Consider the following 23,745-nt stretch of genomic DNA (forward strand, 5'->3'; position numbering starts at 1 on the left):
GACTGCATGTCGTCAGGAAATATAACAGCTGTAGCTTTCTCTTGCTTTCAACTGTCTGCAGTACTAGCACAGCAACACCATGTAGGCTAATGTTATAAGGCCAGACCAGTCAATTATCCGTACTGTTGCCCATACAGTTACTGAAAAGGGCATTGCCCCGTTAATCTAGCCTCTCTGCAAATAGCCTTCCTTTGTTGTCGCACCTAATGTATAGCTAGCTATTTGTATTGCTGAGGTACACAAGCTGCCCCACCACAGAAAGAACAATATTTCATGGAGGGAATTTTGGATACAACTTTCATTATACTATCACATGAGTCCCTAATCTTCCACTTGTTTTGATCACATGAGTTTCACAGTTTGGTACACTGAAATCTCCCCTAATACTATAGTGTGAACAAGAAATTCAAGGAAAACAATTTTTCAAAATTTTCACGAGCAAAACCCATTGATATCTTTTCACCCTGAAAATAAAACCCAGTTCTGAACTTCTCTTTTACTTTCTTCATCGCTTCTACAGTATACAGGTTAAACAGTATGGTAATGCTAGCGTAAGCTACTCTTCTTGCAAAACATTTCTCAGTGTGCCAACAGTCTGTGGAGAAAGACTGCAGAGCAAAAACATTCCTCTTGGGAACATTCGAAAGATGATCTGTAGAATTAAGGTATTATGTTGAACAAGTTTGTCCACCAGATGAAACTGGTGTGACTGAGTTTTATCCTTTATGGTGAAATCATTAACTATAACCCTGGTATGGAAACATCAATTCTGCCATGGGTATCACTGCATAAACCACTGCAAACACACTTCCACATAAAATATATGAAAGTTGGTTCGTCTACTTAACAATATAACAATTCATGCACAAAGACTGGCTCATCATATTGGATTCTGGTGTTCCAAAGAGTATTATCCTGTTACTTCTTGCCATGCACGTACAACACGTACATAAAGCCTTCAGTGAGCAATACTGCAACAGCAAGGCCAGACCTTAATTAGAATGTGATCAAATTCCTTCAAGTTACAACAGAAAATAGGGTATATTGGACAGCATCATGCATCATGTCCTTGACTGACTTTGGTTAGAAAATGTTGTCACAATTTGTATACGTCAGAAATGCAAACAACAAACCAACTGGATATCTTTAAGTATAATTTGCCTCCAATTTGCTATCCAACATAGTTCATACTATATCTGATGCTTCAGCATCATTCAATGAAGTTCCTAATTATCTCCCCAAACTTATCATAGTATAAATCACCATGCTGTTCTAAAAATGTAGCTGTCTCAAAAAAACATATTTTGCAACTGGATTGTAGCATGACTGACCCACACATGGTAGCTTGATCTATGGTAACATACTCAGACATCAGCAATGTGGAAATGATAAAACTGCAACTCACTACATAGAGAAGGCATAGAGTCACAGACAGGCACAACGAAAAAGAATATAAAAAACATTCAGATTTTGCACTACCTCTACCAGAAGTAAAAAACACACACACATTTGCACAACCACAACTAACACACACTGGCCACTGTTGTCTTGGACGCTAAGGACAAAATATATCTGTGTCTGAGGTGAGCAGCAATCTAGCTGGAATAGGCAGTGGGCATATGCAAGAGACATGGGGTGAGGAAGAGAAGGGACAGCAGAGCAAGTGTAGGGGAAAATGCTAGTGCTGCCTATAAAAGAGTACAGGAGCACAATGGGGACAGTATAAGGCTGCTACACGTAACTTTCGGAGGTTGTACTGCAGGAAGGGCCAGGAGACAAGTAAAGAAAGGGAAATGGGTACATAGATGCACTGAAGGATACAAGGCATGTGTAGTAATGGAGTGGGAGCAGGCAAGGGGATAGACAATTGGAGGACAGGGACTAGTGAAGGTTGCAACCAGGGGGGTGGGGGAGGGGGGTTACGGGAACGAAGGATATATGGCAAAGAGAGTTCCCAGCTGAGCAATACAGAAAAGCTGGTGTTGTCAGAATTATCCAGATACCACAGGTAACGACGCAGTCAATAAAGTGCAGCACACTATGTTGGGCTGCATTCTCAACAATTAGGTGGTCCATTTGTCTCCTGACCACAATTTGGAGGTGACCATTCGTGAAAACAGACAGCTTGTTAGTAGTCATACCCATATAAAATGCAGCACAGTGATTGCAGCTAAGTTTGTAGATCACATGGCCACTTTCACAGGTGGCCTTGGCTTTGATGGGGTCAGAGATGCCTGTGACAGGAATGGAGTAGGTGATAGTCAGAAAATGTATGGGACAGACCTTGTATCTTACATCTACTGCAGAGATATGAGCCACATGACAAGGGATTGGGAGCAGGGGTGGATTAGGGATTGTCACAGGTATGCACACATTGAGTGGGCAGTGAAATGTGGTAGGATGGTGGTGGTGGTGGTTAGTGTTTAACGTCCCGTCGACAACGATGTCATTAGAGACGGAGCGCAAGCTTGGGGTAGGGAAGGATTGGGAAGGAAATCGGCCGAGCCCTTTCAAAGGAACCATCCCGGCATGTGCCTGAAATGATTTAGGGAAATCACGGAAAACCTAAAACAGGATGGCTGGAGACGGAATTGAACTGTCGTCCTCCCGAATGCGAGTCCAGTGTGCTAACCACTATGTGGTAGGAGTGAGTTGGATAGAGGGAAGGCTATTTCTCATTTCAGAGTATGATGAAAGGTATTCAAAGCTGCTCCATTTCAGGGTGACACTGAGTCACAAGAGAAATGCTTCTTGTGCCCAAACATTGGGCATGGGGAGGAAGGTATGTAGTTGGAGAGATCTGTTTCTGGACAAGGGTCAGAGAGTGATTTCGATTTGTGAAGGCCTCAGGAGATCCTTCCCATATTTAGAGGGATTGCTCATCAACACAGGTATAGTGACCACAGTTGGCTAATCTGTATGAAAGGTGGACCACCTAGCTGCTGAGCATGCACCAACAATGATGCACTTCTCTTTAATGAATGCTTCACAGCCTGTGCCATGGGGAGCCTTCTGACCAACACCAGATTTTTTTTCTGAATTGCATAGTTGTGAAATCTCCCTGCAATGTATGCTTTGTTCTTGTAAGCCCCCCCCCCCCCCCCCTCCCCCCTTGCCACAGCCTTTGCTAGTCCCTGTCCTCTAACTGCCATCCCCCACCCCTCCTGCTCCCACACCAGTACTCACACACTTTCTATCCCACCAATGTATGTATGTAGTCCCTTCTCCTTCTCCTTCTCTATTTCGCCCCCTCCCTCTACCCTCTGGCAGCAAAGCATCACAATGTTACACCTAGCAACCATATCCTGCCCCACCATGTCTCTGACTCTACTTCAGGGATAACTACCATTTTCTGATCGTGCTATCCCTTTCCTCCCCACCCCTGTCTCTTCCATGGCCCCACTGCCTATCCCTGCTAGATTTCTGTTCACATCAGACACAGCAGAAGTCTGGTCTTAGCACCTGGAGATGGGTGTGGCCATGTCTGAGTGAGATGTGCTCTTGTGAACGTGTGTTTTCTACTTGTGGCGAAAGACGTAATTTGAAAGCTGAAGATTTCTAGCAAGCTTTTCATTGTACCAGTCTACAAATCAATGCCTTCTCTAAGCTGTGATCAGAAATCTATCCGTTTGATATTGTTATTCCAACCTAACTCCCCAATGTTTGATACAAGGATATTATGACAATTGTTCCTATTTTTCTGGATGTTATAATTAACTCCCAGTTTATGGAATATACTGTATGTAACACTCTGTATGTACATAATCAAATCCACATCTACATCTGACGGAAGCACACTGGTAAATTCTTAAAATAATGGAAAATCTAAACACACTGTTAAAACTGTGTACTACTTGCCTGTCAGAAATATAAGCAAATAATGACAAAGCTTACCTTGTCCATATGTGCAAGGAGTCCATCCTGACTACTCTGCCGCGTAGTTTCTCGCACCAATTCCTTTGCAGAAACAGCAAATTGTTCCAGCAATGATGTTTGGCTACCCTGTCGTGGAACGCCACTACTCCCACTGCCACTGTCCCTGCTGCTTCCCGAACCAAAACTAGCAGTACGTGCCAGGACATTTCCCAAGCTTGTTTGGCGCTGTGGGCCTGGGCTTGAAGGAGGAACCTATGCAAATGAAGTTCTAAAATGAATTAATGAGATCCCACTTTACAGTCAACACAATAATGGAATTTAATAACCAAATATATGACTAAAAAGAAGAACACAAATGAATGCCACAGAAAGAAGAATGGAAGAAGATCTTGACTTCATAATATGAACTTAACTCAATCAGAATTATGCAAACTGCTTTTATTGTGCAAGGCTTTATAGATATTCATTAAGTAACAGACAACAAATCCAAAGGTTTGGGACTGAATCCTCAGTTGACCCCCCCCCCCCCCCCCCCCCACGCAGTCCAGTAACCAGTTGTAATCTGCCAAGAAGTTTCAAATGAGCACACACTCCACTGCAGAGTGAAAATTCATTCTGGAAACACACCAAGTTGACCGTTCCTGAAAATCTAAGAGAGATTGTGAATCTCCTGTGAAGAAAGCATGCCTTTTATGACACATACAACTGAGAGGAAAAGGTAATTTTCATACATTTCTATATGCATTAGATGATTTTGTCTCAGCACAGAAGTATCAACTAGGTAATGGTACAAGAATTCTGTCAACTATTAGGTCATTTCTAATACAACATATGATGATATTTATAGCAAATCAAATTAATACATGTTATTCACACACCATGGCAACCGTGCAACACTAGTGAATCCATTATGATCAAAACATATCTACAAAAAAAATCAATTTCTGAAAATAAAATGTAATTAGACAGATAAAAATCTACTCACTGAGCAGCAGCAGCAGAATACACATATAAATATATTTAACTTTACAAGTTTTCAGAGCCAGAGGCTTCTTCTTCTGGCAGAAGGGTTGAAGGTGAAGGAACAGGGTTGACAGAAAAATGCTACTGAAAAGGGGTCAGCTCGTAGAAGTTGCCCAGAACTCCAGGAAGAGTGCTGGTGAGGTTTACAAAATGGAGTCAGTACAGAGAAGTTGCCCAGAACCCCAGACCAAGGGAGACTTAGCTGAGAGGATGAGATGCAAAGACTGATAATTGGGGACTGCTTCAGACAAGATTGCAAAACCTGAGAGTGTAAAGGCAGAAGATAGGGTAATTCACAAAAAAGAGGTTGTCAATAAAACATCGTGCAAGAAGTAATGAGAGTGGAAAGCTAAGAGCATTGTTTATGGCTGAGGTGGGGTGATAGGAGAGGAGAAAAACAGGCAGGTCAGAAAATATAAGATATAGAAAATTAAAAGAGAGGATTTACTGAGAAGAAATCCTGAGACTGAAGAAATTAATGTAAGCATATTTCTTAGGCCATCACATACAATCCTGGTACTGCTGAATCCTCCAAAAAATAAATTAGTAGTACACCTTTCATCACACAATATTATTGTGGTCTCAAATGTATTAATCAGCCACTGCCACCAAATTATCAGTTAGGATGAATGGGCAGAGGTAGGGGGTGTATGTTGGCAACACACAATATCCTGTTGCAGAGCATCCTGACCTCACTGCCTGTTTCACCAAATGTGCCACCTGGATTCTTCATCCAGACGCCAACTCTTCAGACCTCAGGAGGTGCGAACAGGCACTACAACATGTCCCTGGTTCTTGTCACTTGCTTGGCCTTAATTTACATTAATTTCTTCAGTCTCAGAATTTCTTCTCAGTAACTGTTAGTTTTCTATATCGTTTACTTTCTGACCTATCTATCTCCTGCCTCATCTATATCACATACAGTGCTCTTGGCTTTCCACTCTTATCAATCTGTGCCTGATGTTTTACCAGTAATCTCAGTCTTGCACATTAACTTATCTTCAACCCTTAAGCTCTCAGGTTTTCCAATCTTGTCCAGTACAGTCCCCAACAAACAGGCTTTGCATCTCATCCCATCCAATAAGTCTCGCCTGACTTTTCCCAACACTCCCCATTTTCTACATGTCACCAGTGCTATTCCTGCACCCTCTTCCTTCCCCTTCAGTCTTTCTGAAGAAGAAATCACTGACTCCAAAAGCTTGAAAATTTAAATATCTTTGTATCTGTGTTCTCCTGTCACCAGTTGGTTAGTAGATTTTTTATTTATCCAGTTACATTATTTTTTCTAAAATTGGTTATTTTCATGGATATATTAGCCCTTGTGGCCTCATTCCCTCTTATGTAACTTCTTTGTCAGTCTTTATTGTCATCTATATTATTCAAACTGTCATCTCTTTTCTAGCTTATGTGCTGGTTTGCTTGTTTATTGTATTGACCAACATCCTCCCCCACATCTTTCCTAGTACTGATTTCTGTGTACATAGATGGGTCCACTGCTATTTATGAATTTGCATCTAACATTTTGTTTGCGGGTCATTACACCACAGAATCTTCTCCTGACTGTTTTCTGCTGATTTATTTGCAATTTTGACAGCAATTTTCTTTCTCACCCTCCACTTACCTTGCTTATACACAGTTCTTTCATGTTTATGTATGGTTGTTTTTCATCAAACCACTCTGATCAACCAATCACTTCCTAGATCGTATGAAATATGTGCCCATTCTACTCACACCGTACTCCTGCTTGTCACCACAGATGCCAACTCCCTCTATACCAACACACACAATGTACATGGTCTATCTGCAGCTGAAAATTTCCACAATCAGTACCCACCTGATTACAAACCTATAATGTCCTTCCTGCTCACCTTATATAACTTAATATTTACCGACAGCTACTTTACCTTTGAGGAGCAGACATATAAACATATCAGGGGCACACCCACGGGAAACAGGATGGCTCATTCCTATGCTAATCTTTCAAGGGTCACTTTGAGGGGGCTTTCCTGGGAAGCGCAAGCCTTTCCTGGGATCCACGAGCATTCAGCCCCTGCTTTCATTTAGACACATCGATGCCATCTTTGCAATATGGACTCTTGGTGAGGCTGACCTGTTAAAATTTTTCAACTCTGAGGCTGACCTGTTAAAATTCTTAGAATATCTCAATACATTCTCCCAGTTAAACTTCACATGGTCCTATTCTCAATCTCACGGCACTTTTCTTGATGTTGATATCATCCTCACCGACAGCCAGTCTTCTATCCACATTAAACCTACTAACAAACAACAGTACTTACGTTTGGCATTTGCGATCCTTTCCATGTAAAGTGTTCCTTCCCATGCAGCCTTGTCATTCATGTATTTGTTTGGATGCAGACTCTTCATGGCAATATACCACCACTCCCATATCTCAGCTGCACTGGATATAATTACCCCACCATCCTAGTCCAAAATCAGATTTTCGAGGACATCACATCAAATCCTGGCACTGCTGATCTCTCCAGAAACAACTTAGGAGCACACCTCTTGACACTCAGTATTATCCTGGCCTTGAACATATCAATCAGCTAGTTTGACAAGTCTATGACATCCGAAAATCATGCCCTGAAATGAGACATTTTGTCCAGAACTCCTAGAATAGCTTGTTGTCGCCCTCTCAATCTCCACAGCATCTCTTTCAGACCCTAAGCTCTTTCTGCACCCATTTCCTTACCTTATGACCCCTATCCCTGTGACCATCACCATTGCAAGACTTGTCCTATGTACCCTCATAACACTACCTATACCAGCCCTGTAACTGGCAAAATATATACAATCGAAGGGAGAGTCGCCTGGAAAACAACACATGTTGTGTACTATGGTTTTGTAAATAGTGTTCAGCCTTTTACATTGGCATGACTACAACCAAGTTATCAGTTAAGATGTATGGGCATCGGCAGAGGGTGCATACTGGCAACAGACAAAATCCTGTTCCATAGCATGCTCTACAACATGACAGTTGTGACTTCAGAAGCTTTTTTGCCACATGTGTCATCTGGGTTCTTCTCTCAGACAGCAGTTTCTCAGAACTCTGTAGGTGGGAACTGGCTTAATAAGATGGCTTTAGTTCCTTGGCTCTTGCACACCCATCTGACCTTATTTAGCATTAATTTCTTCGGTCTCAGTATTTCTTCTCAGTTGCTGTTCCTTTCTTCACTCCCTTTTAGTTTCCTATATCTTTTATTTTCTGACCTGTCTATCCACCTCCTCACCTTTACTGCATACAATGCACTTAGCTTTCCACTCTCATTAACTCATGCATGATGTTTTGTCAGTAATCTCTGACTAGCATATCTTATCTTTCACCTTTAAGCTCCCAGACTTTCCAGTCTTGTCTTGTGCAGTCCCCAACAATTAGTCTTTCCTTCTCATCCCATCTGATAAGTCGCATGACCAGAGTGACTTTTCCAAACTCTCCCCATTTCCTAAACCTCATCACAGCTTTTCCTTCAACCCTCTTCCTTCCCCTTCAGCCATTCTGTCAGTAGAAGTAGCACTGGTGCCAAAAGCTTGCAAATTTAAATACTTTCATATGTGTGTTCTCCTGCTGTCTCTTGGTGAGTATATTTTTTATCCATACAATCATATTTGATAATCAAAATAAACTGAGATAATAAATGAGGCAATTCTTCAGTTCATTGCTATTTTTCTTCTCATTTATCAGGTAAAGAGGCTGAAAATGAGTGATATTTGGTCCCAATATGTTTTTTTGAACACACCATTTACTGACAAAATAATGTTCTGAGACAGAATGGCTGCCCAGTATTACCTCCAGGAGTCAAAACTCTTAGTACTGCCTATTCATATATATAATAGGCAGTTAAATGAAAATGAGTCAGATGGAAAAATGTAACTAAACTGTTTATTATTTCAAAAGTAATCACCATGACTGTTAACACATAGGCCTGCACGTGTTTCCAAGGCTGTTTTGACTAGACTGCAGAAGTTTTGCTGGAAATCCCTTACACATCTTCATACAGTCCCAATCTCTCCTCATGCAATTTACACATTTCTGGAGCACTGAAAAAAGACATTCATGCCCACTTATTTGCTTCAGACAAAGAGATTCATGTCTGGGTACCATCATGATTCCTCAAACATTTTCGCATGAAGGCACCAACAATAGTCTCACAGTATGATAAATGTGTTTACAGTTATGGCAATTACCTTTGAAATAATAAACAATTTACTTAAGAATATCATGAGAAGGAAAGCTGCTACTCACCATATAGCAGAGATGCCAGTTGCAGATAGGCACAACAAAAAGACTGTCACAAATAAAGCTTTCGGGCCGTAAGGCCTTTGTCAAAAACAGACAACAGACAGACACACACACTCACACACACACACACACACACACTCACACTCACACACACACACACACACACACACACACACACACACACACACAAATGACTGCAGTCTCAGGCAACTGTAGCCACACTGTGAACAGCAGCGCCAGTGCAGGATGGGAGTGGCGACTGTGTGGAGGTAAGGAGGAGGCTGAGGTGGGGAGGGAGATGGATAGTAGGATACGGATGGTGGACAGTGCAGTGCTGCTGGGGAGCATGCAGGGATGAGACGGAAAGGGTAGGGCAGCTATGTGCAGTCAGGAGGTCAGACAGAGAGCAGTGGAGAGGTGGGAAGACAGAGTAGCAGAAAAGGAGAGAAGTAAAAAAGACTGGGTGTGAGGGTGCAATGAGTGCTGTATAGTGTTGGAATAGGAACAGGGACGCTGGGTGAGGGCAATGACTAACAAAGGTTGAAGCCAGGAGGGCTACGGGAACGTAGGATACATTACAGGGTAAGTTCCCACAAGTGCAATTCAGAAAAGCTGGTGTTGGTGGGTAGGATCCATATGGTGCAGGCTGTGAGGCAGTCATTGAAATGAAGGATGTCATGTTTGTCAGCATGCTTAGCAACCGGGTAGTTCACTTATTTCTTGGCCACAGTTTATCGGTGGCAATTCATGTGGAGAGACAGCTTGTTGGTTGTCATGCCCACATAGAATGCAGCACAATGATTGCAACATACCTTGTAGATCACGTGAGTGTTTTCACATGTAGCCCTGCCTTTGATGGGATAGGTGATGTTTGTGACCAGACTGGCATAGGTGGTGGTGGAAGGATGTGTGGGACAGCTCTTGCATCTAGGTCTATAATAATATTGTTACACTCCATCCTGAATTTTTCATTGTTAAACAGTTTACATACTCTTTCCATCTGTCTTGTTTTCATGTTTCTGCCTTTTATATAAAAATGTAAGAAACTCCACATCTCCTCCTAAACCATGTGGATTGACTTCAACCAAACTTGGTACACATATATCTTAACTTCAGGCAATAATCTCTATGGGTGCTAGAACTATCTACCTATCAAAGGGGTGGAGTTGGATTTCCAAACTTTCCAGTATTTGAGAATGAGAGCACTTAGCAACTTGTAAAAAAACTTTAGACACAATTTTAAACCATTACAAAAAAAATTTCTCACAGACAATCCCTACAAAACAATGAAAGGAAAAATGTTTATCGCTTACCGCTTTTCCACAGTTCATGCAGTATAAGTACCACATAAGCCATGATGTTATAATTTATTACTTTTTTACTACTAACTACATTCACAGCATACTTTGCATGCAGTATGCATATATACCACTGAATGTAAATGCAAACTTATACCACTGTACATCACAAAGTTCAGGAGATATGACATCATAAACAATCAGATGTGTGAAAATGCAATTTACAGAAATTTAATTGGAAAAGATTTCTCTTTGGCCTTAGATGCCTTTCATTAATATTTAACAGTCAACCTTCATAATCTTGGTACACAAACGTAGGTTCCTACCCAAATGCATTTATTACTCTATTGCTACTACCTCAACATGCAACACCTTTTTCAGACAGTATCCACATATACCACTGAATATACCAACAAAATTATATCATTGCACAAAATATAGTTAGGGAGATACAATGTCATAAATGTTAAGCACAAGGCCAGATGCTGCATGGTACAGGTGTGGATACATAGCTATAAATAAATATCTGGGCAATACAGGATTTCTCTGCTAGTTCATTTATAAATAAAATTAACAGACAATCATCAACTGTGCACCTGTTTCAAACAATTGCAGTAGTCATATTTTGGTGATGAAACTCAATGCAGTCCCAATATGAGACACTCAGCAGAGATAGCCTGGTTAGGTGATTACAACTCAGCACTCAATGTGGCACCTAATAGTTGCATCTGCTGTTGCACTTAACAAGTGTGTCTGCTGTTGTCAAGGTGTTAAATTAATAATCAACTTTACATTTGACCAAAATTGACTTTCCTGTTGTGTATACGTAACAAACTTAGTAAATGATAACCACTTAAGAAGAGTGTCTTTACAATCACTTCTATAAAATAAAAGATGCACTGTACATCAATAATAAACACTGTAATGTAGACCAGTGTGAAACATAACTAACTAATAGGCTTTTAAATGATTATTCCACAAATTTATACCTTACAAAACAGCACACAATAACCTTTTGAGTGTATGTAATAATTCAGATTCCACAATGCTACATATTTAACATATTATTTTACTCACTGGTGTGGCAGGCCGTGGTGGACGATGAGGTGCTCTTGGAGTGCCAGGCCTATCTCTCTCTCTGTCTGATGAACCTCCTAGTGAGAGTGAACCAGAGCCCTCACTACCAAGGCTGGGAGTAGGAGATCGGTGCGGTATAGATGACTGTTGACTTAGTACAGTCTTAGGGGTAGCTGTTGTCATCGTTGAGTTGGAATCTGATTCTCCACCTGGGCTTGCTATATCTTCTTTCTCCTACAGAAAGAAAAGAACAGTTTTGTTGTGGATTTAGAGAAAACAGACACAAACACAAATAGGTCAACTTTAAAGAATCAAACATAATAACTTGCAGTATAATTTTAAAGGCAATCTATCTGAGCATAGTATATATGTAACCTCCACAAACTGCAAAGAAATAATGAATATCATTAGCTCTTTAAAATCTTCCAGTTCTGCAGGACAAGATGGCTTCAATATTAATGTATTAAAAGTGTGTAGACAAAATGTCTATACCTCTGTCTATAGCAGTAAATAATAGATCAATATAATATTCCATGTGGGAAAAATTATATATAAAAACAAGATGAGGTGACTTACCGAACGAAAGCGCTGGCAGGTCGATAGACACACAAACAAACACAAACATACACACAAAATTCAAGCTTTCGCAACAAACTGTTGCCTCATCAGGAAAGAGAGTAAATAATAGAATAGAATAGAATCAAGCACATTACCAGACAGACTAAAAATAGCCCAAGTAACACAAAACTTTAAAAAAGGTGACAAATTCAAAATTGAAAACTACAGACCAATCTCAATACGTCCCGTCTTTTCAAAAATAGTTGAAAAAGTAATACATAAAAGAATTTCAAACTTCCTCAACAAACACAACCTAATGTTTGAAAATCAAAATGGATTCTTAAAAAGGAAACCAACCCAGTTAATTGAAGAGGTAATAATGGCATTGAAAACAAGCAATATGTTACAAGAGCTTGAAAAAAGCTTTTGATTGTGTGAACACTACTATCCTATTAGATAAGCTATCAAACACTGGCATAAGAGGCACTGCTCATGACCTAATAAAGTCTTACATGAGTCACCAAAAATCATTTGTACTACTTACAACCAAAAGTTGCATTCACAAATAAAAAAATGCTTATATAAAAATATGGAGTGGCCCAGGGCTCAGTATCAGGTGCTCTTCTGTTTTTGATTATGTAAATGACATAAAACATTGCATTCAAAATTCCAAAGTAGTTTTGTATGTGTATGATACCTCCACCATATGTAAAAAGAAATCATTTAATGAACTAGATACCCACTGTAATGATGTGAAAAATGAAACTGTTCAATATTTTAATGAAACCCACTTGAATGTAAGCACCAGTGAAACATTTTATTTGTATTTCAGAGGGAAAATGAATCAAGTGGACAGCATAGTGCTATATGTGTTTCCTTTTACCAAGAAGTATTGGACAGTCAATAAGGATTGCCTATTTCTGGATGGCCAAGTGACAGGTATGTTTTCTGGTTGTCATTATGAGTACACTACACCATCCACTGTGTGTAACAGCATCAGACTTTTCTTATCAGGCACATGAAAATCCTATATTTGAAGTAGATAACACTGACAGTATTTGGGGAATATTTTCCTAGCATGTTAACCTGCTTGCTGTCACTGAATACCATAGCGACTTGGTTGCAGAAGGTTCAATTGCTAGTTTATGTTTAGGAGATTCCCAATTTACCCATTTACAGATAACTCAGTGTCAAGTAATGTATTTTTTATTGACATAATGAGATTAGTGGATGTTCTTTATTAATAGATAGCACAGCATTATTTAAACTTTGATAACAACAATCTTAGGCTTATATAGATGGGTATAGATTAAGCTGAGGAAAGGTAATTAGCGTGTATGAAATGTTGTTGCATAGTTTGACTAGAATACAAGAACCTGATGTAGTCATTAATGGTGAAAATTGCACCCACAACTATTTTATTAATTAAAAGAAGATTTCATCAAAAATTCATGTTGAATTGCCTCCTCAGCTGATAACAGGCTTTCTGCATTAGCTGTATTATTTAAAAATCTTATAATGATTTTCATAATGTTCATGGTGATTTGTAGTTCTATTAAATATTGCAAGAGATAATGGGTCATAACAGATTTGGAAATCAGAAAGTTGTTGCTTAAGAAAGAGAAGTGATGGTCCTCTAGTTCTTTGGTTAGAGTTGGAGATTAAATTATTTTACACATCTCAACTTTGCAGTTGGTCATTCTTACCTTGGGAGAAAGTTTCCTGCAAACAGTATAACACCTTACACTAACTTCAAGCAAGGATAGTAGGAAAACTCTATACTGTGTGAATAGTAGCCCACAAATTGATACATACATGGGAGGTTCAATATGTACACTTGTTGTCGATATTGTAAGTTGGTGTTAACACTGTTTTCCATTTCTGCTAAAAAGAATTACGTGGTGTCATAGTTTGAATTTGGTAACTATTCCAGTTAGTTGCACTAAATGGATTTTACCAACATGGAAGAAGTACAGTGCAATTCAGTGATTCACTCTCCACTTTTCAATGGGAAAATGTGTGAAGAGATGGAACTGAAACTGGATGTTGATTGTGGTGAACTTTTGTCATCAGTGACAATAGTCGATACTGGTTGAATGAATTTAAACATATGTTGGTGATGAATATCATCAAAGGCACGATTCTTGTTGACTGTGCTAAGTAGCAGATCATGTATGTCAACAGGAATGACAATTAATATTTTACATGACAAGCTAGCAATGAAATAATTGTTGGCTCGATGGGTGCCACAATTGTTAATAGTTGACAAGTGGGTGTTGCTTTCAATTTCAAAGTTGTATTTAAGCAACTTAATTAAATTCCAAGGGCCTTTTTGCACCAAGTTATCCAGCCCATGACAACTAGTTCAACATGCTACCCCAGAAACCAACCTACATTTAAGCAATGGGTTGCTTCAGGTGACTCTGTTCCACAGAAGGCAAAGACAGTCCCAATAGGCAGAAAAATAAAGGTAATTTTTTTTCCCCAAAGATGCTACACACAAAGAGTTCTTAGAAAAAGGTTAAATGATCACTGGCCATATTCCAATGACATGTTGGACCAGTCTGATGTGAAATTTTCAGAAATACAGCCCCGTTTTTTCACCATGACAATGGACTAGTAGATCTGGAACTGTCACCTCAAAACTCTTTAACTGCTACCAAAACATGAATAAAAATCGCAAAGTAAAAAATTTTGACAAAATGAGTTGTTCATTCTTGAGACAGATTCATATTTTACAGACATTTATGTACTGAAGCTCACTCTCAACATTTGGGTAGGAACCTACGTTTGTGTACCGAGATTATGAAGGTTGACTGTTAAATATTAATGAAAGGCATCAAAGGCCAAAGATAAGAACCAAAGAGAAATCTTTTCCAATTAAATTTCTGTAAATTGATAACTCTCACATACAAGAAAATGCTTAAATCATAAAACAAATGACTGAACTATCAAGGGCAGTAAGAGCTATAAAAGACATACAATACTCTCTTACTAATTTCAGCATTTCAAAGCTGGACTGGTGGCATGAGGCAGCATTTCCAAGAAGTGCATTTAAACAGAATATAGTAATGTTAGGAGTTTTTATTGTTCTCAGTAGTTAATTTGATTGCCAGTGGTGTCAAATACATAAAAATTGTAGTGTACTGATAGATAGAATGTTATCAAATTGAATAAAACACAAATTGTCATCATAACTACATTAATGGTATGAATTTCATTACCCATATTGATGAAGTAGCCACTTTGCGAAGTAAAATTTCATTTTTATCTTCTGCAGGGACATACAGTAATAAAGATAGCCAAGGAAGCTACCAACATGTAATCAGAATCCACACACAGGCTGTACATAGGACATATGTTCTGCATTCACAGACCCTGAAGGAAACATTTATGAGAATATCTATCATACCTCTGAAGAAAAGCAGATTAGGACTGCAGTTAAGTATCAAATATATACAACAAAATACTGTTCCTAAGCCCATTTTATTCCTGTGTAGATATAGCACACAGTCAGGTCAAATTTACAAAAGCTTGTTACTGTAACTGGAGAATTTTTCAAACAATACTTAATGAAGGGTACATTCATTCAGTGTTTAAGAAGGACAGAGGCTGCTGTGTATTCTTTGGAGCTACTGTCAATTCAGCACTAGTCCAGTCACAGACCAGTGAGCAGTCATCAGCAGAGCTGTACCCAGTATGTATGCAACCTTTAGTTTAGACATTTCCTTATGCCATTCTGCAAAATAAGGGGACAATAACTCTCTATCAGTAAATACCATTTTTTATCCAAGAGTTTGCATGTTTTGCATTGGCATCTCATGAACTGATTTAGTAATGTGGTACTATAGTCCTTTTTGCAGGCAGTACCCTGCAACAGCAGTACTTACATTGCATAGAATGCCAATTCAGCCATTTTATTCCTTCAACTTGGAAGTGATCAGAAGCTGTTTATTTCTTGGCTGGGCTGAGTAGTGGCCTCCATTTCTCTAACTTTTTGGGTATTTTATGAGCATTACTGTGACATTATCTGACTTTGTACTGTAGTTCCACAACACAAATGCGTCGCAGTCATGTGACTCAATTTGAACAGCAAATATTCAGTAGTGTTCCTGTGTCTGACAAGAATCAATAGTGCTCCAGTGATGGACAAGTGAGTGATAGCTAGGAACAATAAAACGGCAGTACTCTGACTGTGTCTAGCAGTTTGCTAATTTTGTGCCCTTGGCAATTGTCAAGCTACATCACACCAAAAATTATGTTATGTTTACAATTTTATAATTCACACAGCAGTGTGTGAAAAAGAACAACTTATGGTTTCATTACTCTAATGAATTCAGCAGAACCATGGAAGGTACAAGCACAGTTATCAATGATGACATTCATATGTAAAATGTTCATTCTGCTTATCAATTCACATTTGAGATAGTTATGTCAGTACCAATAATGACAGTGCTGAACTATTTTTCCCCATACTGCTGTGTAGATCAGTATTTAGCTTTTTAATGTCAAAGGGGATCACAGTAGCTTGATAATGGCACTGGGGATGAAATCAGCTAACCACTAATAATAAAATAAGTATTTTTCATAAAATATTTAAAATGTCAACAGAGGAAAATTACTTATTTTGATAAATTTATTGATGCTACGGACTCATGCATAAAAAGGACTACTAATGTGGATAGGGAAGGGGTCTCTTATGTGCAGATGGAAAGGGAATTAGCCACTGTGCAGAAAAGCTAGGATGCAGCTTTAGCCACAGTCAACTGGCTTCAAGCTAGTGCTCATGTTGTGGTGGCATTGTACCAAAATATGATGGCAGGAAGGTACTGACATCCAGAAGTTCTCCTGAAATTTCATAGAACAATAACTGACTGTTGTGTGGCACATAGGAACACTCAACAGAATACAGTATTTACATTAGCTTTTGAGCTCTTGCTCTTTCTCTAGCAAAAGCACACACATTCACATTCACACACACAACAAAACAGACAGCCAAATGCCCACATCTACAGCCACCATGAGACTGATTCGATTTTTGATTTCTGAATGCAGTTGCCTGAGTTGATGGTGGTGCTGAGGAGGTAGGGAAGGATGCACATGATAGAGGAGTGGGTAGTGGGATGGTGTGAGTCAGGTCTTTCAACAGATGAATCAGGGGCTTCATAACAAGTCAAAAAGGGTTCAGGGGGTAGAGCATATAAGAGAAGGAAGGGTGGCAGAAAGGAAGGGGAGGAGAGGAGGCAAAGGTGAAGATGAAGGGAGAGACAGGGAGGCAAGAGAGAAAGGGAGAGCTGTGGAAAATGTGAGAAAGAAGGGGGGAAGACGAGGAGGCACAAAGGGATCAGAGAATCTACTGTTCCTTTCCAGCACTAGTTTCACTGAACTATGCAGGTGGGAATTGTCTCTCCAGCACTCTAACAATCCTCCTGGTCTAAACCTCCACTAACCTGTTTCCCACTGCCTCACATTACACTCTATCTTCACTTTTCTGTCCTTCACTGTCCAGATCACATGCTGCCACCTCCTTCCTCCCCCTTCCACCATTCAGGCTCTCTCTCTCTCTCTCTCTCAAGTACAATTCCTCTGATCTCTATCTCTCTCACCATCTCCCTATCTCCCTCTCTCCATTTTTCCCCTTCCCTTTCTCTCCCTCCATCTCCACCCTCATCACCTTTCCTCCCCTTCCTTTTTGCCCCCCTCCCTTTCACTATCACTTATATGATCGAAACTCTCAACTTTTGTCATCTTGTTGTGTTGTCACTGTTTCATCTGTTCAAAGATCTACCTCACACCATCTCATTAACCGGTCCTTGCTTTGTGCATTCTTCTCTATCCCCTCCCCATCTCCATCGGCCCAGACAACTACCCTCAATAATCAATGATAAACAGGCAGTCTTGCCACAGCTGCAGGTGTGAGCATTTGGATATCTGTGTGGCTGTGTGTATGAATGTATTTACTTTTGCTAGAGAAAGAGCAAGAGCGCAAAAACGAGTGTAAATACAGATTGTTTCAAAGAGTACTTTACAACTTTGAAAATTTGTATAAATTAATTCATAGTACCTACAGAGGTGATTGTAGTGTCAATTTGTAGGGAAATATGTCAAGTTTCATCTCTCATAGTTCGCTAGTGCCAAATTGCACCATAAGGAGCACTAGTGGCAGTTGCGTTAAAGATGGCTGCCATCACTAGACCTGAGCGTGCTAGCTGTGTGTTTTGGTTTGAAGAATCAAAGTCAGTGACAACAATTCAGTGTAATTTCCATACCAAGTATGCTAAAGCTGCTCCTAGTAGGCCTACAAGTTATGAATGATATAAATGTTTTGGAGAAACAAGGTGTTCGGTAAGATGCAGGAAATCATCAGTGCATCCAAGCACATCTGACGACACTGTTGAGCGAGTGAGACAACGTTTTGTCAATAGCCCGAATAAATCAACCCAGTGTGCACCTCGTGAACTGCAAATCTGACATACAACTGTTTGGCATGTATTGAGAAACTGTTTGCGATTGAAACCATAAAGATTGACAACTGTACGAGCAATCAAAGACACTGCTAAATTTGCTCACAAGAACTTCTGTGCATATATGTTAAATCAATTACATGAGGATCAACATTTCTTGGACAAATTAGTCATCTTCTCTGAGGAGTCAACTTTTCACTTAAGCAGAATTTAAGGCAGTGAAAATCCACATCAAACATTGGAATATGTTCATGATACCCCTAAACTGAAGGTTTTTTGTGCATTGAGCAAGAACAAAATGTATGGCCCCTTTTTTTCCGTGAGACAACCATCAATGGGATAGTATACCTGGATATGTTACAACAATTTTTGATACCACAGATCTATGAGGATGACCAAGAATGAATGTTTAGTTCAAGCAAAATGATGCACCATCCCACTACCTGGCTGATGTCCAGGATTTTCTCAGTGACTGCTTTCCAAGGCAATGGGTTGGCCATGATGCTCCAATTGAATGCCCACCACATTCCCCAGACTTGACACCACTTGATTCTTTTTTATGGAGATTCATCAAGGATATCGTGTTTGTACCTCCCATGCCAGCTTCTCTACCTGAAATTACAACAACAATTTACACTGCCACTGAGCATGTTACATCTGCAATGCTAGAGCAAGTTTGGGAAAAAACTGACTTCCGATGGGATGTGTGCAGGATAACCAATGGAAGCCACGTACAACATCTTTAGTTTAAGGTGAAAAAATTTGATGTGTGTCCCTACAAAATAACACTAAAGCCAGCTCTATACTTTCTTTCAATAAATTTATATGAATTTTTAAAGTTGTAAAGTCCTTTTTGAAACACCCTGTACTGTATTCTGTTGTGGGTTTCTACACACCACACATCAGTTGGTATAGGTGAGTGGTCACTTTCTATGTATTTTAAGTACTCAAATGATTAGGACAGGAGGGAAGCAACAACAATTGGTGTGGTGTAGCTCTAACATCTTATTACATTGAATAGTGACTGAGAGGACCAATTCCTCAGAGTAATACTTCAGATCTAGTTATAAACAAGCTTGAACTTTTGATTCAGTTAACTCATTGATGCCCAATTTATTTTTAGTTAACATTTATTCTGTATTTTTGGAAAACTGTGTCATGGCAGCCCATTTATGGAAATATGAAGAAATTTTGATCATCTGTTCCCTAAATGTGAAATTTTTGGCCATTCTCATTTGAAGATGCTGGGTGCTTGGCAGTTGTTTTGTCATTACACTGCTTACTATGAAAAATGACAAGGGACAAAGAAATTGGTGATAATAAACTCAAAATAACTTTTCAAAACTATTATTTATCTTACAATAAGAAACATTTACAAACGTTTTAACCTAAAAATTCTCCAAAATGGAAGTTTCGTTAAGGCGTGATATATTTGGGAAAGTATTCCATACAGATATAACTTTACACTTCCCGCAATATGTGCTCGGCTTTCCTTTGCATTTCTCATACTGGCATTGCCTTTGCTTTTCATGCTTCTGGATGACATGTAGCTTCTGATCATACCATATATATATCTGGCACATTACTACTGGAAGGTGAGATGAGTTTTGTTGGTCTCCCCCTAGCTAACCTCATTTCAAGACCTTTCTTCAGGCATGTTCTCACAATCTGTCTTCTGAATTCTTTCACTGAAAGAGAAGTCCCTTCACAGCATCCCTTGAAGACCATGTATACATTCACAACAGTCATATTTTCCACCCTCATTAAAAGGCACCAGTACCACTTTTTACTCATCTGAAGACTCACCCCAAAAGTCGATTGCTGCCCCCCACCCCCTCCACCACCACCACCACCACCACCACCACCACCACTACCACCACCTGGGTCATTCAGGACTTCAGCAGGAAAGGATGGAAAATGAAAATGGTACACAAGTACCCTCCTCTGCAAAGTTTGTGGACTACAAATGCATGTGTTCTCCAATATTTTGCACTGCTTTTTCATGCAAACATTATGATATGATGTACCAGTGGCGTTTGAAGACAGAGTAAAAAAAAGTGCACTGCTTTATAGTGCTTGCTTTATCAAACTTTGGCTGTCTGTTGTTCATATTCTGGCCTATCTTTATTATTTTCATGTTCATACTTCAATGCCAATTGTACAAATGTTATGTATGTTATCATGGAGTCACCCTTGAACAAAACTGGTAAAATTTCATTTCCTCACCCAGTGGTTGGGGCTCCACATGCAGAGCCTGTACACCTACCATTAAATGCTCCACTGAATGTCCCAGATGTTTTACTCACCAGTGTTCCCAGTCGCTGAGGTTGCAATGATTCAGCTGGTAATTGTTCCTGACTACTATTTGCAACAGCAACAGCTGCAGCAAAATCAAGTTCAGAATCACGATTCAGGGAAGGGGAGCTGAGATCACTTCTGCTAGAAGAGGTTGAGCCTGGAGGTGATGTTGCTGGAGCACTGACAGCAGGCATCATGGAACCAGGAAACTGCAGACTGCTTGGTGGATTATATACAGTGCGGTGGTCAAGGCCACTACACAGAGCTAATGGCTGAATGGTGAGTGCAGCTGGTGGTGGCTCTGTACGATCAACCGATGTTGGTGGGAAACCTGTAGTAATAAGAGGCAAAATGTGCAAATGAATCAATCAATATATAAACTGATCTTATACAGCTTGTCTCTGAGACTTATGTATATAGTAAATACAGATCATGTGTGCTTAATGTGAGTTACAGGGAATAACTGTGGCACAAATGTTTCTTCCAATTTTGTTGTATGAAATTTCAATAAAAATCAAATAATTCAGTCAGAACTGTTTTAAATATTATTTTATCACTTACTTCACTGATACATACTTGAGTATGCACATTGAAATGAACACAACCATCAAGTTATCTTCTGTAGATCCAAGCAAAAAAGGAAAATTTGGATAGATGTAGATCAGTCCAGTTAATTAAGATACACTTTATAAGTGGAAGTGTGTATACTACACTGATTTTACAAGAGGAGGAATTGTCTAGCAGAACAAGAAATGTCTCACTCAGAAATTTAAGACTTTCAGAATTTTTCATGTATATTTACTGCATTCTGTTTATCCTTTTACCTCACTGCTTACACATTGAGCTTACAGATCTCTGTGGGAGAAAAGTCAATAGTAATTTTGAAGGAGATTCTGGATCCCAAAAAAAAAATCTTTAAAGAGAAGAAAGGAGAGGAATTATTCCATTCTGAATGGAAGATTACTCTGTCATATACACAATCCCCTGTTACATAAATTATTTTACTGTCATGTGTGTTACATACAATTTATTTCATAATAATATTACTAAAATCCTGAAAGACATAAGGGCGAGGAACCAGTTCATATGAAATCAGTAAAGAAAATGGAAAACACAACACACACAGCTAAATATGGTGATGTATTGCATTCAGTAATAACATAAGAGTAAGTATGACTTTTATCATGTGATTCATGAATTACACAATCAAATACACTGATCAGGCGGAACATTATGACCACCTACCTAATAGCCAGTGTATCCACCTTTGGCATGGATATCAGTGGTGACGCATCATGGCATGGAAGTAATGAGACCTTGGTAAGTTGTTGGTGGGAGTTGGCACCACATCTGCATACAAAAATCACCAAATTCCCATAAATTTTGGGGAGGGAGCAGACGAGCTCTGACACCAGGTTCAGTCACATCCCAGACATGTTCAATCAGGTTCGGATCTGGCGAGTTGCAAGACATGCACATCAATTGGACCTCGCCACTGTGTTCCTCGAACCACACTCCTGACTTTGTGACATGGTGATATTATCTTGTTGGAAAATGCCACTGCCATCAGGATACATGACTGTTATGAAGGGGTGTATGTGGTCTGCAATCAGTGTACAATACTCCTTTGCTGTCATGGCACCTTGTAAGAGCTCCACTGGACCCATGGATGCCCACATGAATGTTCCCCACAGCATAATGGAGCCATTTCCAGCTTGTCTCTGTCCACAGTACAAGCGTCAAGGAGGTGTTCCCCTGGAAGATGATGGATCAGTGCTCTCCCATCGGCATGTTGAAGATGTTATTGGGAGTCATCAAACATACAATGCTCTGCCACTGCACCAACGTCCAGTACTGATGGTCATGTGCCCATTTCAGACACGGTAGCTGATGTCATGTTGATAACATTGGCATATTCCTGGGTCGTTGGCAGTGGAGGCCCATTGTTTGAAGAGTTCAGTGCACTGTGTGTTCAGACACATTTGTATCATGCCCAACATTAAAGTCTGATGTTAGTACTGCCACAGTTCGCTGCCTGTTCTGTTTTACCAATCAGCCCAGCCTACAACATCCAACATCTGCAGTGAGGGATGGCTGCCCAACCTCATGATGTATGGACATAGATTCACCTTGCTTTTACCATGTGCTGAAGACAGTCACCACAGCACTCCTCGAAAACCCAACAAGTTGTCCAGTTTCTGAAATGCTTGTGCCTAGTCTCCAGGCCATCACAATCTGCCCTCAGTCAGACTCAGATAGGTTGCACGCCTTCCCCATTGTACACATGGACAGCACACTCACTGATACTACATGCACCGCATTTGTATCTGACTAGCAGTCGTTCCTCACCAGGTGATGTTGCTATTGCCTGGACAGGTTTATATCGATCGTAGGTCAGCGGTCATAATGTTTTGGTTGGCCACTTTATATTGATGCCTGAACGTCTCAACTTTTACTATGTAAGGAATGTGACTATCGTGGATTCTACTTGGTCTCTGTCGAGCTGTATGGTTACTGATTACTGCCACCCCTGGTTGATTCTATGGTGACACAGCTGCCATTTGCATTTAACTCCAGTGTTCTTCTGGTTAACACCCATAAACCCATTCAAATTTGATAAGAACTGGGCAACTAATCCTGGTTAGTTTTGACAGTCAGTGATGATATGTGTACAGAATAATGTCAAGGGCATATGGTAACAGAAAAAAGACTAAGGCAACTTTTACATGAAGAATTAAATATGAGACAGTTTTATGGAAGATGATAGCCACTTTAGCTGAAAGCCGACAACAAACAAATGAAACAATGAATTTATCAGTTATGTTCAGACCATTTGAATTCAACTGCTTTTTCGTGCCTGTTTGTTACTGTGGATGAGACAAGGGTCCAC

The 23,745-nt window shown here is 39.8% G+C and overlaps 1 protein-coding gene across 1 annotated transcript in view; it reads right to left on the minus strand.

Annotated features, from left to right (window-relative positions):
- Nucleotides 1-23,745, minus strand: part of LOC126474447 (MAP kinase-activating death domain protein) — a 596,268-nt gene that overhangs the window by 376,006 nt on the left and 196,517 nt on the right. Inside the window, exons 16-18 of the mRNA XM_050101918.1 lie at nt 20,864-21,186; nt 11,536-11,769; nt 3,895-4,128 (exon numbers count right to left, since the gene is read on the minus strand). Coding sequence (XP_049957875.1) covers nt 3,895-4,128; nt 11,536-11,769; nt 20,864-21,186 — 791 coding nt within the window. The remainder of the gene's footprint in view (nt 1-3,894; nt 4,129-11,535; nt 11,770-20,863; nt 21,187-23,745) is intronic.

The sequence above is a fragment of the Schistocerca serialis genome, chromosome 4 (genome assembly GCF_023864345.2).
Source record: "Schistocerca serialis cubense isolate TAMUIC-IGC-003099 chromosome 4, iqSchSeri2.2, whole genome shotgun sequence".
In the NCBI taxonomy this organism is placed as follows: domain Eukaryota; kingdom Metazoa; phylum Arthropoda; class Insecta; order Orthoptera; family Acrididae; genus Schistocerca; species Schistocerca serialis.